The sequence below is a fragment of the Colias eurytheme genome, chromosome 2 (assembly GCF_061535395.1).
Source record: "Colias eurytheme isolate Ceu_HAF_F1 chromosome 2, ilColEury1 Martin Lab GWU primary, whole genome shotgun sequence".
NCBI classification, from domain to species: domain Eukaryota; kingdom Metazoa; phylum Arthropoda; class Insecta; order Lepidoptera; family Pieridae; genus Colias; species Colias eurytheme.
In genome coordinates this window covers 4,998,119-5,017,513 of record NC_142981.1, presented here as the reverse complement: position 1 = coordinate 5,017,513, position 19,395 = coordinate 4,998,119, and the positions used below count along the sequence as shown (strand labels likewise).

At 32.3% G+C, this 19,395-nt stretch overlaps 1 protein-coding gene, 1 long non-coding RNA gene and 1 pseudogene across 3 annotated transcripts; all 3 read left to right on the top strand.

The window, feature by feature from the left end:
• The first annotated feature begins 21 nt into the window (after positions 1-21).
• Positions 22-15,123, top strand: JhI-21 (Juvenile hormone Inducible-21). The gene is made up of 7 exons (XM_090112215.1): positions 22-454; positions 3,690-3,988; positions 8,660-8,785; positions 9,785-9,926; positions 12,956-13,079; positions 14,101-14,301; positions 14,632-15,123. The coding sequence occupies exons 1-7, from the start codon at positions 312-314 to the stop codon at positions 15,037-15,039; spliced, it is 1,443 nt and encodes a 480-aa protein (XP_089968341.1). The 5' UTR covers positions 22-311; the 3' UTR covers positions 15,040-15,123.
• On the top strand, positions 4,845-6,120 carry LOC149910304 (uncharacterized). 2 transcript variants are annotated; one of them, XR_016457305.1, is made up of 3 exons: positions 4,845-4,883; positions 4,968-5,046; positions 5,599-6,120. It is a non-coding gene; the product is annotated as an uncharacterized LOC149910304 (long non-coding RNA). The 2 variants fall into 2 exon arrangements; XR_016457304.1 differs by lacking the exon at positions 4,845-4,883 and having other exon boundaries at positions 4,900-5,046.
• Positions 15,124-17,678: 2,555 nt separating the features above from the next.
• LOC149910302 (NADH dehydrogenase [ubiquinone] iron-sulfur protein 2, mitochondrial pseudogene) lies at positions 17,679-18,833 on the top strand (annotated as a pseudogene).
• The last annotated feature ends 562 nt before the right edge of the window (positions 18,834-19,395 follow it).

Here is a 19,395-nt window from a genome sequence, read left to right as displayed (position 1 = left end):
GCAGCACTCCAGTGCCAGTCTCCAGTTAGCGGCCGCACATGCGCCGAGCGTCCGCTTACCTGATAATATATGTTTGACGTGTTGTTGAATTTCTACTCATTTGACGTCAGATCGCGGCAGTCGATTCTTGTTTTGTAGATCGTAAAAATGGTAACGGAAAGTGAAATAGTCGTGTAAAAGTTTTAGTGGAACACCGACGACAATGCGTAGACTGCTGAATTAAAAATTGGATAATAACGTAAAATCGTGCAAATTTGTCACACGGCCACGTGCGTAGTGCTTGCCGGCGTCTGTGATTGATTTTTTGCGGTATGGGCGAAGAAATAAAAGGCGAAGAAGGAAATGTGACTTTGAAACGCAAAATAACACTATTTAATGGTGTTGGTATTATAATTGGTACTATTATAGGATCTGGAATTTTTATATCACCTACTGGAGTTTTCAAATACACCGGGTAAGTAATATTATTAGTTTCCCGCCTTTTTAAATGTCAAATCTGAACCAAAATATTTTGTTACTGTAGTCATATTCACCATAAAAGCTTTGTGTTATTAATTTATCTAGGTATGTATGAACTGTAATAATATATTGTGATTTTGTCAGTGTTTTACATGTTTTGTAAGAAAACTTTTATATCCTAGGTAGGTAGGTACTTATTGAACTTTTAAAAATCATATTGTACATTTCCATAAAATTATAATTTTACTATTTAAGCTGCAATACGCGTTTATCATTAGAAATTGTAAGGACATTCCTAAGCAATAAATGTATTTGATAATACAATAGTAGTATGCGTAATAGCATTATAGTAGTGCCATTCATACTACATAGCGTGCAAGTCATACGCGAGTTACCTACTAATCCAATTGTAATTGTAGGTAACAATGTTGATCTGATTTTCTTAACAAAATATTTTAAAACGCAGCACATTTTGACGTTACATTGTTTAAAAAGTACATAATATAAAATCGAATTTACTTATATATCTATACCTATTTTGGATTTATACCGTACGATATCTAGGTAGACCGTATCTATTCGTACAGTCTCTGGATTTTTTTTTATTAAATACTTAATAAACATAAAATGCATTTTTTTTATGATAATTATTAATTATAGATAAGTATTGACAAGTTTTTTTTTAGTAAATTAAATATAGTTTCCTGGTCCCTTTTGTATATACACGTTTACGCAATGCCATGATAATGTATCGCGAATTATATTTAATGGAGAGTTGTAGAATCTTTAAATTACGCCAATTAATTTAATCAGGGCAGTAACATGCCCCGTGTCCTTGGTTGGTCAAGGCATTGTTGTTTTCGATATCTTGTTTCGTTTGGATTCCATTTGATCTCTAGTAGCCACTAGCCAGTGGTAGGTAGATAATAATTACAGAAACGGAGCTTTATCCATACTAATATTATAAATGCGAAAGTAACTCTGTCTGTCTTTCTGTTACTCGATCACGCCTAAACTACTGAACCAATTTTCATGAAATTTGGTATGGAGATATTTTGATACCCGAGAAAGGACATAGGCTACTTTTTATCCCGGGAAAATGACGCAATCCCGGAAATCCCACAGGAACGGGAACTATGCGGGTTTTTTTTTGACTGCGCGGGCGAAGCCGCGGGCGGAAACCTAGTTCTCCATATTTTTCCTATTTTAGATCCAGATTACTTTTAATGTATTTATAGATATTTAATACATCTCGCAAGGTTACTCAACCTACGGACTTTAAATGAATTTGTAATGTAATGACTAATGACATTACAGCTCTCACATTCATTTCATAATGTCAGGAGGTAGGTACCTATGTGCTTTAATTTACAAAAATGTCTCTATCTAAACAGGACACGTGAAATACAAAGTTTGAGTCCAGGCGATTTGTTTTGACCTAAAATGTGTAAAAATAGAACTGACATCAATTTAAATTGAACTTTTTGTAGGGAATAGAGGCGACAATAAGTTTTTCATATTTCACAGTAAATTTGTACATTTGTACTTTTCTGTTTTATCACGAAAATGTAACCAACATTTTTGAATATGGTCCATACATAATATCGTCGTAGTGCATCTCGTTTAAGTGCATCAAGTCAGATCAGATAGGTAGGTAAGTTATTTATTTAGTGCTTTCTTTGTTTTGATGTTTGATAGAATACAACACACTACCTATAATACCTACATTCGTTTGGTAAAAGTAACAAAACTAATGGGTTGGAAAATGTTACAAGTCATTATAATTATTGGTACGGTGTTGATGGAATTTCACTTATTTCGATGACATTTTAATGATTTTGAAATAAAAAATTGCGTTTGGCACTTATTTAACAACGAAAAAAAACGTCTTGCAATAAAAAAAATATGTCTGATGGATCTATTTAAAGGCAAAAGATTAAAAATTACGCGTAAATAAAATAATTTAAATGACTTTAAATTACGGATATTTTCCTGTGCAGATAAGATGCGCACTAATAAACGCAACCACTGCGGCCAGTCAGACAGCCCGGACTCTAACCAATATACCAAAGAACCAACTACATATATTAAAAAGAAGATCTTCTATCCCTAATTAAGTTTTATGGGCTTTGCTTTGACCACGTCGCCGCGGCCATTGGAAAACTGAATAAAGGTTTCAATTTTTGAAATCGAAACCTTTTACTTATCATTGCTTTTATAATAACTATAGATACTAGATTTATAGTATAGAAATCACTTGATCTATGAGGTAATAATCGAGCGGTGAACGCACTTCGATTCACTTAACAACAGTGTCAAGGCTGTAATTAAAACCACCAACGAAGTTAGTCTTTCTTAGTTCTAGGAAAGCAACAAGGGAAAATATATTTAATCACGCTTTAGGCCGCATGCAATTTGACTATTTTTTTTTATCTAAATCGAGGTAAAACTGATAAAATACACACCAGTGACACGCTTAACAATTCAATGATAATATGGGTACAGATATAATATTTGTTCTAATAGGGAGGTGTTTAGTATACCAGATTTTTTTAATAGGTAACAATATGTAATTGGTATAAGAAAAAACGTCCACTAGGTAGATATTATATTAAAAGGGTTGCAAGGTTAAAATGTGATGTGAATGAAAAAAAAAATCATCGCGAATGTTTAGTTTCATAATAGTTACCAATTATGGCAAAATTAACAAAAATATCATTACTATGTACCTAACTAGCTGAACTGGCTTGAACTCGAAAATGTAATAATATTTATGTAATTTTAAATAATGATAACTTTGTAATCGTTTGCAATTGCCCTAATCTAGGAAATGTCGTTTGCTTACTTACGTTACCAACTCATCTAGATGCCACATTTACCTATTTGAAAATATTTCGAAATATAATATTGTGTTAATAGTAACTATCTACTTTTAGGTTACTGAGTAAAGTTCTTATGATAATTAAGGTTGAGTGTGGCATATTTGCTGTAAAGTAGAGCATGCCCCTGAACCGATAGAAGGTAGTACAGTTACAGCGCGGTTACACCTAAACCGGCTCCATATCAGGTAATCGATATGGTACTTGCATTTTCGACAACGTTATCCGATTTCATCTCTCAGTTAGCCATTTATCAACGATAATATTACTACTGCTATTAGCCATATCAATTTTACGTATTTGACCCGTATTGTCTTATATTTTTTTATTGAAATCGTTTTTTTCTTCCAGATCCGTAGCCGCATCGCTTATAATATGGCTCGTAAGTGGGCTCCTATCAACACTGGGCGCCTTATGCTATGCGGAACTTGGGACTTCCATCGCGAGGTCTGGCGGTGACTATGCCTACATATACACGGCCTTCGGGCCGTTGCCTGCGTTTTTGAGAATGTGGATCGCTCTACTCATTATAAGACCCACGACACAAGCGATTGTGGCTCTCACTTTCGGCCACTACGTTGTTAAACCATTCTTCCCGGAATGTGAACCACCTGCCAATGCGGTGAAGCTTTTGGCTGCAGTTTGTTTGTGTAAGTAGTTATCCCTTTTTATTTTTATTTAAGACTAGCGGTCCGCCCCGGCTTCGCCCGTGGTACATATTTACGTTTTCTCTACATAAGAACCATCCTCGTACTTCAAGGAATATAATAAAAAAAAGAATTATCGAAATCGGTTCAGCCGTTCTCAAGTTATGCGCTTACCAACACATTTTGGGATTCATTTTTATATTATAGAGATAGATATTATAGCAATTCAGAGTGCAAAATTGTACTCTTAGAAAAGAGAGACATATTTTGTTTCGTTGAGTTTCATAAAAATACCATTGCAATACAATTCATATTATACATAAGTAGTGAGTATTAAAGTTTTGAGATTTCAGTACCCAGTTAGGAATAAATATAAAGAAATTTAAATACTGACTTGCAACTTTGCAAGGTTTGAGATAAGGTCGACTCAAAGCTCAATGTTTGCATTCAGCACATCTCTTTATATGGCGGCAACGTGGCGCCATCACTATGACTCTAATTTTCAAACTTGTAGTAGCTACATCATTAAGATATCATTATGTCGTTAACTCTAGATTGTACTTAAAGTAGGTATATGAACATAAATAAGTAAAATTCTTAGGTTTACACAAAGTGTCTGCAAGTCATTAAACTAAGGATCATCATTCATCAGGACTTAAAACAGGTTATGGTCTTTAGATTAACATTTGTAGTAGATATAAAACTACATTAAATTATATAAGTATTTGAAAGTTTTTTTTGTATTAGGAATTAAGAGATGATATCAAAAAATTTTTAATAAAAATCCGTTCCGTTAACTACTTGGAAATCATGTGGAAAAAAATAAATAACAGGCAACGTTAGACGAATTGGTTTAGTTATTAGTAGGTAGGGGAGACCGAGGGGTTTTGAAACAAAGGTAAGTTGAAACAGTCTCGATTTCTCCGAACTTAAAACTGTTAGCGATCTGGCAACGTCTTTTTTAACCAACTCCCGCCACCAGCTATCGCGTCAGTTCATGCCGATGACGTCAGTTGTGCAGTTGTGTAGTTCTGAATGACATGTGCCGAAAATCGTAAAAAGTAAGTATTTCATGATTTTTTACGATGCTCGTACTTTAATATTGGTATTGTTTTTTGGGTTGAGTTATTTACGTTTTAAAAACTTATTATCTATTGATTCTTGAAATATACTTGGTAAATTTGATTTCTGTGTATTTACTGCTTGGTCGTGATTTGAATAAAAATTGGGAGGTTTTTTCTCACCGAGGTGATTTGAAACAGACTGTTTCAACTCTCCTTGTTTTCAATTTAATATCTGATTATAGCTAAAAAGTACGAAGATTATGGGCGAGGCCACAACACTGCGTTGCGGCGTCGCGTCGTAAAAATGTACGACGCGGTGCGCTTATAATTCGTGTGAATATATCTACATTTTGCACGCCTCATGTTGAGGTGGGTACTACTGTCACTTCGCGCAAAACATCTGATTTTTCAAACTTAAAATGTCTTTATGTATCATACATTTTAAAAGTCTGCGGCGTCGTAGATTTTTACGACGCGACGCCGCAACGCAGTGTTGTGGCCTCGCCCTATCGGATTTTATTGTTGATTTAATGTGTTTATTTGTTTAAGCATGCCTACTGGATGAACTAAAGCAAGAATAAGTTTAAAACCAGGCTGTAAAACTAAAAAGGTTAAGGTTGTCAAGAAACGAAGATAGTGATGAAGAAGAAGAGGAATCCTGTTGTATTTGCTTTATGGAATCATATTCAAATAACAGATCCAAATAAAAGTGGGCTCAATGTTTGAAATGCCAATTGTGGGCTCATGAAACTTGTGCTGGTGGAGAACTTTGTCTTTGACATTTTGTAGATTATTGTTCCTTAAATAGTTTATAGTAGGTACTGATTGTAATACATACTTAAAAAACGACTGATTATTAACTATTTTATGTCAAAGATTTAGTTTTATAAAAATGTAAAACATTTTGTTGATTTGACTGATTATAATTGATGTTACGCATGTTAATTTTTGGTTATTTAGGTGTTTATTATTTGTATTAGACCTACTTGACTGAAATGTCATTAAAATATTACTTATAAAAGTCGTTGATTACTTGAAAATATAAGTTTTAATTAAAACCTTTGAATTAAATCATCATTTTTATTTTGCAGCTCCTATTACTCCCCAAAATCATTATGTTTCAACTCTCCTCGACCTCTGTTTCATCTTACCTCGGTATGAGGGGAATTGAAACAAGTTCACTTGTTACGATTAAGTCAATTTTTAACCACCATCTTTAACGCTTACCGTTTATTTATGCTAACCATTTGGAAGTGTATAGAATAACCTATCGATTGATACCAGTACCATAAGATTTCTGATAATAGTATGAGTTATATCAAACAAAACGTGAAAATTGTTTCAACTCCCCTCGGTCTCCCCTATATATTTTTGTCAAAATTATATAAAGAAACTAGTTTTTTACACGTTTATAATGTCTTTAAACAATTTTTCATTTAAATAACTTTTATAAAATAACCTGATTGTAACGTGCCCACTCAAAATAAAATTAAGACAGGCTCATATTATCGAGGAAACCGTTTTAGATTGGCATGATAAATTAAAAAACACTTGTGATTTAATCTATAACAATATAAAAATTGATTGCTTCGACAATCTATTACCGCATACGTGGTTGCTATTATGTCCTTGATATTAAGGAATTTAGCTATGAATATTTAAATTAAATGTACATTTAAAATACATATAAAAAATTTACAAAAGTAGTATTAGTACAACGATATTTTTTTACACTGGATGTCAAATGAGTACACGTGTGTTTTGGTAGGCATAGGAAAACTTTAAATATATGTAATAAAAACAATGAATCTATAATAACTACATATCATAATAAAGTATTTATTTGAATATAAAACACACGTTGCTCGCCCCCAGATAGTAGGTATTCGGTTAGCAAAAACAATTTTATGCCTGTGAGAAAATGGGGAGAGTCCGACAAACACTGATTGATCCTTCTCAATGTTATATTGTTTTTGTTATTATTCACAGATATATACGATTATGATTTATGCCTCACGCTTGGTAATTTAAGGCCTCACGTGATAGATTTATTCTAAGTCTAAGATATTAAATTAACTGCGTCTTATGTCAATACGTAGATATATGTAATGACAAAAGACGATTCAATTATGATAATCTCCATAGTGGGTGGTACATAATTATATACCTCACATATATTAAAGAGATATATTATTAATTTATTATAATGAATAATTAGTATAGGTTCATACATTCATATAAAATAAACTAATAATCATTGGAGTCAAAGATAGCAGAAGTACTGAACATGAGGATAATTTTATACTTAACCATTATTGACACGTAATGTTTTGCTAAGCTGTTTAGGAAATGACGTATGTAAATAAATAAACGTACTTATGCATTTGAAGTAGAAAAACATATTATATACCAACAGTGGGCCACCCTATATATAACGTAATAATTACCTATAACCTTAATTATTTTCACATGTTACTTTTTAAAGATAATTTACCTGAAGGTACCTCTCGATGAGATTTGGGTACCTATAGTATGAAGACTATGTAGTTATTGTTTGAGCAGTTACTCGTTTACGTTTAAACGATTACCAGCTGTTATACTCATTAGCATTCATACGAGATGTTTCGTAATAAATTCACGAAGTTAACTTGCCCATTACGATTTGGCAAGCTCAAACTTAAGCACATTGACCTTTAAAAACAATTTAACTTGTTTGATTTCTTGGTAATGTTGCAATTTTTTATAACAATGTTGATGTAGTTATTAACAAATATCATACAGTGGAAGTTGATAGAACAATGTGCATATTTGTGAAAACCGATAAATTGATCATTATATTGTTAAAGCACCACTGCTAAGCTTTGTCAATCTACTTCTATTGCATCATCAAAATGTTCAGGAGAAACTGATACAGCAAAATCATAGATTCGATTGTGCAACAGTGCAGAAATATTAGGTGTACCTACCGTGTAATAGGCATGTAGCCGGGAAGATAATAAACAATCTCAACAAACTCAAGTATAAAGTATTCCACATATATTTTACATCTATTGAAGTAATTGCGAAACCATGTTTACTTAGTTAGCATATTAGGTAGGTATGTAGATTGTAGGTATATTTTTATATAGGCTTTAGAATAATTACGTATTTTGAAATATTGATAATGATCCAAACAATAAAATAACAAACTGTAATAAATTTAGTTTAATAGATTTTCCGGTTGATATTTTTGCGCATAAAATAAAAGAGAAATGAAAATTTGAATAGCTGACTTGTCTTCAATTCTACCATTAAACTGCATCTTCGGGGAATAGGCGGAAACTTCCACTTAACCTAATTCCCGATCATCTAAACTCTAAAGGAACCGTTTCCCGCTCGCTTCGTAACAGCTTTAGCGTTAAGTTGATTGTTGACTATTAATACTTAGTTCTCATCTTCCATCAACAATCTATTTACACTAGAAAACTTAATATCTAGTGAAAGCGATTTAAGTAACTTGGCTGATTAGAAATGTCTGTAATCATCTAAATGATATATCTCTCCCATGTTATGATTGATGTATTGGTCATGCAATTATATGATTACTGGAACTTTTCCACGATTTCTCCAGGTATATTAACAGCCATCAACTGCATTAGCGTGAGGTGGACGATGCGAATACAGGATGTCTTCACGGCTTCGAAGCTTCTTGCTTTAGTGATCATCATCATATCTGGACTGTATTATATCGGAATTGGTGAGTATTAGTAGCTAGCTACTTTTTATTCTGTGGTATTAGAGAGTCAAATTTATAAGAGGGAATAAAAATGATTAGTGTCATTCCTACATTACGAATTTTTTTCACGCGATATTCGTAGTGTTGAGCGAAATTATACTGGAATTCGAAACAACCTACAACTAATTGCTTAACTTTTAATGCATTTGGTATTAACAATAGAAATGTTCCGATAACCAAGATAAAATATAATTTTTTTTTCTAATATTTTAGAGTAAACTAACCTATGGGAGATATAATAGTTATAGAGGGTGGTAGAGCTAAGGGTAGAGCGTGGTAGAGCTCTAGAAGTCTAGAATACCAATAAGTTGAACATGTTTGGTGAATTTTTCATGTTAAAACACATAAAAATGTATTAGAAATTGCATTTCTTTACAAATGAACACTATTATAAAAAGTACCATGTTAACAAATACATACCTTTGCTCTTATTCGTTGGTGAAAGCATGTCGATGTTTTTATAAAAGATAGTTAGCGCTGTCCGCCATTCAACTCTTTCTTTTGTATTTATTCCTAAACGGTTACTGTAGGTAATATAAATCAAAGGTGGTTGGAAAACTACGTTACTCTCACCACTTGCTACATCGACCCACTTGAACTTGACAAGTACAAAGTCTTTAGATATAAAAAGAGGTAGGTATTTTATTGAGACGTACCTACAATTTAATGAGTGTATTGAAAACACAAACACATACCTAAATCATAATGATTATTAAATGCATACGTGTGTAAACTTAAGATTAAGCTTTATGAAGACAGGATATCCAAAGATTGAGGAATATCAAAAATCTAACGATATCTTTCGAACCACTGACCTTGAAGTCGTTAAAGATATTCATGTGTACTGCTCTTGAAAATCATAATTTTTAGAGCCAACATAGAAGATCAAAACCGATACTAAAATTTCTGATATTTTAAGCAGCATTATACATTTAAATTATAATTTTATTATTGTAACAGGTCACACCGAAAACTTTAAGGATGCGTTTGCTGGCGAGTATGGCGCTGGTAATGTGGCGGTAGCTTTTTACTCTGGACTCTTCGCTTTTGGCGGGTGGAATTACTTGAACTTTGTCACTGAAGAGCTGCAGGATCCATATAAGTAAGTTATTTTATGTTGCCTTTGTAATATTGAGCGAAAAATTATATTTTGTTAAATCACACTTCTTAAAGTTGTATAAGGAATTTACATTATGTCGAAACAAACAGGATTTTGATTGATACTGTAGTTAATATCCTCATCGTAATCGATACCGTGTAATCGATAAAGACACGCAAGATGCAAATGCCAAAAGATCCTTTTAGTTTATGACTTCTCTTCTTGTGATTGAAACAGTACGTATTTAGAAAGTAAATATGAGTGCCTATCATCTTTAAGCTATAAAACATGACCATTGAAAGTAACTTCCGTACTTCAGATTCCGTACTTAACATAAAATGATCCTTGTTATAACATTAAAATAAGCATCTTGCAAACGCACACTGGTTTCCAACTTGTTCTCTACAAGGGATTAACCGAATCATAAAGGTAAAATGACATTAAAATTTTCCTTATTTACATAATTACGTATGACAAAACCCGTTTTCCGCTTGAGTGCTTTAATAATGTTTCGGTGTAGTGTTTGATATGTCTTCAAGCTACAACTGTTCAAAAAGATTTTTCGATATTCGATGCGATCTCAAAAGGGAACCAACATTAGAATGTGTGTTATTTAAACACTTATATTAATTATCGCATGTCCAATACCACGTATTTAATTCACGAGGCAGTGTCAAATAGCGTAGTTGGAAGTTTACCGGATATTTTTACAAAGCATTTATCTCAATGAAACCACATGAAGTCGACAGAATGGATTATTTATTCCAGTAAAGTCAAGGTTGTCGACCGCAAAGTTATATTGTAATGCAAATAGCAATTGATAATGCTCACATTGTCTAAGATTTAATTTATTATCCAAACACACATAAAATTTTAAGATAAAAATAGTAGGTGTGATAAAAATAATTTTTATTGCAAGTTCTTATAATATATACATAGTATTATAATATTATCATAATCCTCGTTTCTAAGGATATAATTGAACAATTCACCAAATATTTAAAAACATGATCATTCGATAGCGATAATCGATAACCCATTATCATTTTATAAGGTTTGTTGGACAAAAAGCAATGAATCACTTAATGCAAAAAATAAGCTGTAGTTATGGTTTTTTTATTATAAATAAGGAACGAAATAAAAATATTTTACTTTTTATCGAAAATTTATGTATAAGGTATCACAAATTGATCAATATTGATGGTACAGTACATTTATTACTTATCATTTCACTATAATTGCATTAAGCTTTCATTCACTATTCAATTGAGTATAATTTCAAAAAAATATTACAGGGCTAGAGATATTTTTTTATTGTATCATATAATATAATATATTGCGTGATATTGCTAAAGGACAGAAAGCAATAGAGTATTAAAACTTCCTAATAAGCCCCGTTAGTAGGAAGCACGTGATGGCCTTTATACTGCTGCTGTTATCATGTTATCTTGTAACGTCTATCGTACTTAGATCACGTAAACGATAAAAAATATATATTCTTATCTGATATTATCACTGCATCTCTAATAAAGTAATTGGTTTATGGTATTCATTAATTTATGTTCAAACATCGTTCATGTAGAATCCCTAAAGATTATCTTATTAAAGACGTTTATTTTTGCATTTTATACTTACACAAAAACATTATAAAAATTGCACACTTCAATTCATTTAAGAAAAATTCTTATAATCGAGTGTGTAAATAGAAAAACCTTCAGATACCATTAATTGCGTGGGTATTCAGAGTAAACGTTCAAATCCATGATGAGCATCCCTCGAGAGTTTATCAAACATCCCACGTAATATAGAGTTTCACTCAGGGGAACTGGGCTTAGTTTGCAATATCATTTCATTATAATTGATTATTTTAACTAAATGCTAACTACCTATTATAATAGTCCTAAAAAATTGAACGAAGTAGAAATTAGACGAGTATTTATTATTATGCAAACGATGTTTTATTGGACGTAGATTTTATGTAAGTATGTCTCATTGTTTTGCGTTTAGGTTTTATTTCTAGCTCAATTTTATTCATTGGAATCTATCAAGGATTTCCAATCTCGTTTTTCAAACAGACCTCCGTTTGTTCTTCTGAGTGCTATTACATGCATTATTCATTTAGAACGTTTGCTATCTCGTCTCGGTTGTCAGGGTCTTTTATCGGACCCCACTCAAGCTTCTAATGACCTACTGAAATAATGGCAATGACTTGGATATTATCTTACATTGCGTACGTTCTTTTAGCAATATAGGCTTAAGTTACGATACCCATATCAATGGCAAGATATAATTAATATCATAAGACATTATCAAATTTTTCGAGCAGTAATACCTAATTAATCTTAGATATAATATGTCAATATCGCACGTTATTATGTAATATTTACCGAGAACTATCGTAACAATAAATTTTAGTTTTCTTACAAATTGAAATTATTCACGTAAGTATTAAAAAAGTGCTGTATTCTCTTTTTAAAGGAGAAATACAAAAACATATTTCGTTCGTTTTTTATACATTCTATTTTATCCATTATAACTTATAGCGGAAATGTTGACGAATTTATTTATAGATACAATCAAGATACAATAATGGAAAAGTGGGATCGTTCGCGATAGGCATATCTAACATGGTTATGATGTCACTAGTATTATAGTTATAAATACAAATGATACAAGTGTACGATGTTTTATAAACTTCCGATAACCGCGGTACCTAAGTATTTGTTTTACTACAAAGCTTTTTCCCACGATAATTACTACAGAAAACTCGATGAAGAATTTGAATTTAAGTATGATCGAATGAAAGGGAAAATAAAAGAGTAGGTTCTTTATTGTAATGAATATAGAAGACCAAATACCAAAATATGGAACAAGATGACATTTTTAATGTTAAAGTTTTAGATTTAAAACTAGTTTATTACTTAGCTTTGTTTTTAGACTAAACAATTAAAAGCAGCATAGCTCAATAGACCTTGTACAAGAATGTTAGACAATAAAAATGTTAATGAGATATTTATTTCACGCACTTTCAGGAATTTGCCGCGTGCGATATGGATCGCTATGCCGATGGTGACTATTATCTACGTAATGGCAAACTTGGCCTACTTCGCCGTTGTCTCCAAAATGGAAATGATGTCAAACTCCGCGGTGGCTGTGGTACGTGATACTATGAGATTATCGGAAATAAATCATTTTTATGTTATCTCGTAAGGCCGCTATGAAGATAATTTTATAATCATTATTTTTGCATTTGGAATGAGTTATGATAGGATATTGATAGCGTATCGCTTACTTCATAGTAAGGACTAAGCACATAGTAGTTGTTATGAAAACTTTGCTCTCTTATTGTTGCCTGGCGCAACAATCAATTGCAATTATTATGCACTGCATTTGATCAATTTAGGACTCTGTTATCGTTTTCGTTGTGGTATTCCGAGCTAAATAATAGGTACGTATACGTATCAGAATTCTATCGAGAAAAACGTGTGCCAGTGTTCATAACGTGTAGGTACCTAAAATTAAACTCATTTCAAATTTGCTGTTGATAAATTTATTTTACATCCTGGCATTCAATATCCAAATTTATCAAAATTAATTTCAAAATATAATAATAATAACAAGATGCGATGACATTGCCAAGGGTGATCTTACATTATTCATTAAACTCGAACCGTCTGGCTTATTATTACTCGTCATATTTTGCATGCACCTTTGTAAGTTTAGACCGGTTTCACAGCTTCCTTTTCCTTTCCTGATAAGTTCTGTTATTCATCGTCGGTTGTTCTGGCTTATTCGTCAGTGATTAAGCCAAATCATTTAAAAAAATCTATGTCAAGGATTTATATAGGCTATCAGACATCAGTGACTACGAGCAAGAGATCAAGTCAAGATTTAACTCAAAGATTAGTCGATCGATTTTTTTTTAATAAAGCTTTATTTACCCAATATCACGGGTCCTTCCGATCGAAGCCGGGACAAGCTAGATAAAATCTATACCTACTTAATATTACTAAGCTTAGAGTTTGTTTGTTTGAACGCGCTAATCTCAGGTCTAGTCCGATTTGAAAAATTCTTTCGGTGTTAGATACCCCATTTACGCTAAGACCAACAGGAGCGGAACAATGCGGATGAAACCGCGGAGCACAGCTAGTTATAAATACATAAATACGATTTCCAGGTATTCGGTGACCGTTTATTTGGTGCATGGAGCTGGTTGATCCCCGTGTTCGTAGCTCTGTCCACATTCGGCGGTGTGAACGGAGTGCTGTTCACATCAGCGCGACTGTTCGCGACGGGCGCGCAAGAGGGACACATGCCTGCGTTCTTCTCGCTCTTTCACATTGATAAGCAAACGCCTATACCGTCGCTCGTGTTTACGGTACGTATTTGAAATTGGAACACTTTTTGAAACGAAATTTTTGTGTCCCAATTTAAGTTTGCGCGGTGGGGTTTCGATTGAAATTACGATTGCTTTTACTAGCGCGATGTAAACGATGATTACTTTCTGATTAATACTTTTTTACAGTTATGAAAGTGTGGGTCAATGGCCTGAGTTTAAAATGAAGTTACAGTAAAATAGTAATTGATAAATCATTGCGGACCTATGTTAAAATAATTTAGAATTTTTTAATAGAACTTTACACAGTTTCGGATGTTTCGGTGTTGTGTAAAATAGAAAAAAATTAAATATGATTATTATTATTTTCAGTGTTTCTTCTCACTACTCATGTTGACAACGAGCAACGTGTTCGACCTTATCAACTATTTCTCTCAAACTCTATGGTTGTCTGTGGGCGCGTCCGTCGTTGGGATGCTCTGGCTTCGAAGGACCAAACCGGACATGCCTCGACCAATTAAAGTCAATCTAGCTATTCCTTATGTTTTCCTCGTTGCTATCGCGTTTCTCGTCTTCATTCCAGCCTTCACTCAACCCATGGACACGGCTATAGGTCTTGGAATTCTTCTCTCTGGCATCCCGGTTTATTATCTATGCGTCAAATGGCAGAACAAACCCAACAGCTACCATAGATTCTCAGGTTGTGTACTAAGGTTCCTACAGAAGCTCTGCTCGTGCATTTACGTAGACTCGTTAGAGAAATTATCCAATGCAAATTGAACGGTTTCAAAGTAACGATAAAACTGTTTAATCGGATACTTGTTGCCTACATTTTTTATTTTAATTCAAACATTGAATAAAAATTTATTGATGGTCACAAGCTCCCATCATTTAAGATCACATTTATATAATTTGTTGTTTGAATAAATAAATAGGTATGTCCGTGTGTATTCAATTCAATCAGTTTTATCTTATAGTGTATGAAAATAACACGTTTATTTATATCGACTATAAATTATTGCTACAAGAATAAATGTAAATGGACCAATATTTACCTTATAATATAGTTATATACTTTGATATTAAAGACATTGTGACGAATTTAAAACGTTATTTATTTTATAGTACTTATAACCTCCATTTTGAGCAATATTGTTTTTTTTTGTTAAAAATTACTTAACATCATTCATAAATTTAGCCCATTATTAGCCGATAAAAACAAAAAAATATATATTATTAGACATTGTTGATGCAAGTAAATTCTTGTAATGTTAGTAAATTTCGTTTGATATTCGTTACATAGTCTTTTATGTCTATATACTGCTTATATGTAAGTATTTTAGCCATTGGATGTTTAGTAAACTGTAAATATAAATAATATTGTAGGTATTGACAAACATTGGATACCACAATATTAAGTATAATGTGTTATATTTATCATAAAATGGGTATATTATACACAATCCCATAAAGATAAGAGTACCTACGTCAAATAATTAATTTAAAGTAATTGATGGCAATAACATCGCAGTTTAGACATATTTGTTAAATAAAATGGCTTTTTATGAAACAATTTTGAAGTAATATAGTGAAAAATGTTAATTTATATGCTCACAATGACTTAAGTGTTTTATAGCACTTTAAATTATTAAATGTATAATTTACACAAAAAATAGATTCTCATATATAAATTTTATTAACATACCGAGCTTTTGCACGCGTTTATGGCTAACATAAGCTAACAAATAGTATTATTATATGACATTTTACATGGTACTTACACTATTATAATTTAAAGAACTTGAATTAATACAAACTGTGAACTTTTTTACATTTTATTAGGAAAATCTTTTAACTCGTTTAGTATATTAAATTTACCTATACCTATTGACTTGAATTGCCATCCTAGATATTTTTAGATCAATATATATGTAAAGATATCTAAAATTATATATAATGGGTATAGCTGATATATATGTAAAACTTTTCATAGGTACTTTATAAAAGAATATATGAAGTAGGACCGGCTATATAAAGGTCAATAATATACTTACTTTATTGTACAAAATACATAGTTTAAAAATAAATCATATCGTGAAAGAATGTATTATTGTTGCTATCCATTTTAACCAATAGTAGGTAAGATGCAATTTTAAGCATTGGACTGAATATTTAAATTTTTAATACTCATTATTTAAACAACGTTAAATACAGTTTCATATTGAGCAGTCTGCTGATAATATTTTTAATGCGATATAGAAAATCTGGTATTATTAGAACATAAAAAGGTAATCTAAAATGTATTGTGCTTATTTATTTCCACAGACCATAGAGTAAGCTAGATGTAAGATGATAAGTGCACCGTTCATGCCGTTACGATTACAAATGGATACCTGTCGGAAACTAGTCTTAATAACATAATATAACAGAGCAGAACATTTCGGGACTCGAGTCTCGTAATGTTAAAAGAAACAACCAAAATGATTTTAGACGGTGGTTCCCTTGCAACCAACTTGCAACTTATTACTCTGTGCTTATTACTGACAGATGACAAATATACATGAACCTAGTTTATTATTATGTGGTCTGTGGAATTTTTGATGTTGACTACATACATCCTATTTTTATCCACATATTTATCAATATTATATTATGACTATAAAAAAAATTGTATTTAATGAATATGTATGACATGTTATAAATATAAAGCTCGAACTGAAAAACAAAATCTTTTATTATTTGGTTTATGAAATCATACGCTATTTGCTGATACCTAATCCTATAGAAATATTTTTTTTATACATATATACTACTTATACAAGTTGTTCTTACCAAAAACTGTTGATTACATTCTTATTTACTTACTAGGATTACTATATAGGATGTATTTTTCAACCATTGTTATATCAATATTTTAACAAAAAATAGGTAAGTATATATAAGTGAGCTTTTTTCTCAGATTTAATAAAAGGTACACACGTGGTACACCGTACACACCTATTAAATAATAATGTTATTGAAATTGAACTATTTTTATTTTCATACATCATTTTATCATAATATAAAACCTTTTTAACCTTTATAAAAATTGGATTTATTTTTTAAATTTTAATTTTAAGTATCTATGAAAATAGTGACAAACGCGAAATACACGCAGTAAACAAGTACGAAAAGAATTTATCGTCAAGAACATAATATATGCAATGCAATTTTTAAAGGTAAATTCTTTATTTAACAAATTCCAAGGGATAAGGCAGCTTCGAATATTTGCAGCTTTAAATGGACATCGCTGGAACCCGGATCCCGAATTTATGAAACAATTCGAAGGAGTAGCGATCTATCCAACACCTGAAATGGAAAAGTATGGTAAAGTAATCTGGAACGCAACAGTTAGGCCAATTGAAAGAAAACTGAAGAATATGGTGATTAACTTTGGTCCACAACACCCAGCTGCTCACGGCGTCTTACGACTAATTCTCGAACTGGATGGTGAACTGGTGTTACGAGCGGACCCTCACATTGGTTTTTTACATAGAGCTACTGAAAAGTTAATGGAGTCTAAGCATTACACTCAAAGTATACCATTCATGGATCGTCTCGACTACGTAAGTACGATGTCCAATGAAATAGCGTTTGTTTTGGCTGTGGAAAATTTACTCAATATAGAAGCCCCACCCAGAGCTCAGGCTATCCGGGTTCTCATGAGTGAACTTTCTAGAATCGCTAACCATCTGCTTAATATTTCTGGTACTGTTCTTGATGCGGGTGGAATTACTCCATTTTTTTGGATGTGCGAGGAACGGGAAAAAATTTATGAACTATTTGAAAGAGTGAGTGGATCTCGTGTCCACAATGCATATATGAGAGTTGGAGGAGTGTCTCAGGATCTTCCGATTGGATATCTTGACGACGTTCACGAGCTTTGTATGAAGATGGGTGAACGTTGCGATGAAACTGAAGATCTTTGCACAGAGAATAGATTATATTACGAACGTACTGCTGGTATCGGTGCTATAAGTGCACACGAAGCAATAAGTTTGGGGTTCACCGGTCCAATGTTGCGATGTACAGGTGTAAAGTGGGATTTAAGAATAGCACATCCATATATAAATTATGATTTGTATGACTTCGACGTGCCAGTTGGTACCTTCGGAGATAGTTATGATCGCCACCTTTTGCGATTAATGGAATTGCGTCAGTCATTAAGAATTATAAACCAAGTATTAGATTCCATTCCTGCGGGAGAAGTGAGGACGGATGATTCCAAGATCACGTTGCCTGCCAGAGCTGAAATGAAAACTTCTATGGAGTCGCTTATTCATCATTTTAAATTATGTTCTCAGGGATTTAATGTGCCCCCAGGTTCTACATATACTTCAATAGAGTGTCCAAAAGGAGAATTGGGTGTGTATATGGTTTCCGATGGCACGTCCAAACCTTATAGAGTATTTCTAAGACCTTGTTCCTATCTTCATTTAGCAGGATTGGCTGTTATGGGAAAGAGGATGATGCTGGCTGATATTTCAATTCTCATTGCTACCATAGATATAGTGTTTGGTGATATAGATCGTTAATTAATATTATACATAAATAATATATTTCTATTTGTTTGTTTGCTGTTTAACTATAAGTCATTTGCATTCATTATATTTTATTTTTATACACAACAAAAATATAAAAAAAATACTTTTTTATAATTGATTGACATTTCTTTGGATTTCCGATAGAAAACCCTTTCCCAGGTTTCAAGATTATCTTCCAATTTTCATTGAATTCGGTACAGTGGTCTGTGGTGTAGAACTCTAGGAGTACATCCGTATACACTGCATAATATATGGGTTTAGACGTGATGAAGACACAGTTAAGATGAAACATGAAAACAGAAGTTAGGATTTATTTATAATTTAATTAATTATTATACTCTGTCCATTATATTATTTGCTTTTTGACAGCTACACGCCTATGAAGGATTGTATTGTCTATGTTAAAATGTCATACAAATAATTATCGTTCTTCATGGACAGGTCCCGCCCACTTAGTGATGTCTACACAGAATTATTCAATGATGGGTCGATAGATTATAATAATCGATAGAAATACTCTGTAAAATATATCCGATGCAGAAAAACTCTTCTA

What these genes read in the sequence shown, in the direction of transcription:
- JhI-21 (XM_090112215.1), top strand. Translation starts at nt 312, where the DNA reads ATGGGCGAAGAAATAAAAGGCGAAGAAGGAAATGTGACTTTGAAACGC. An exon ending in GAGCTGCAGGATCCATATAA is followed by an intron (nt 9,927 to 12,955) that starts GTAAGTTATTTT and finishes ACGCACTTTCAG; the next exon opens with GAATTTGCCGCGTGCGATAT. An exon ending in CAAACTCCGCGGTGGCTGTG is followed by an intron (nt 13,080 to 14,100) that starts GTACGTGATACT and finishes TACGATTTCCAG; the next exon opens with GTATTCGGTGACCGTTTATT.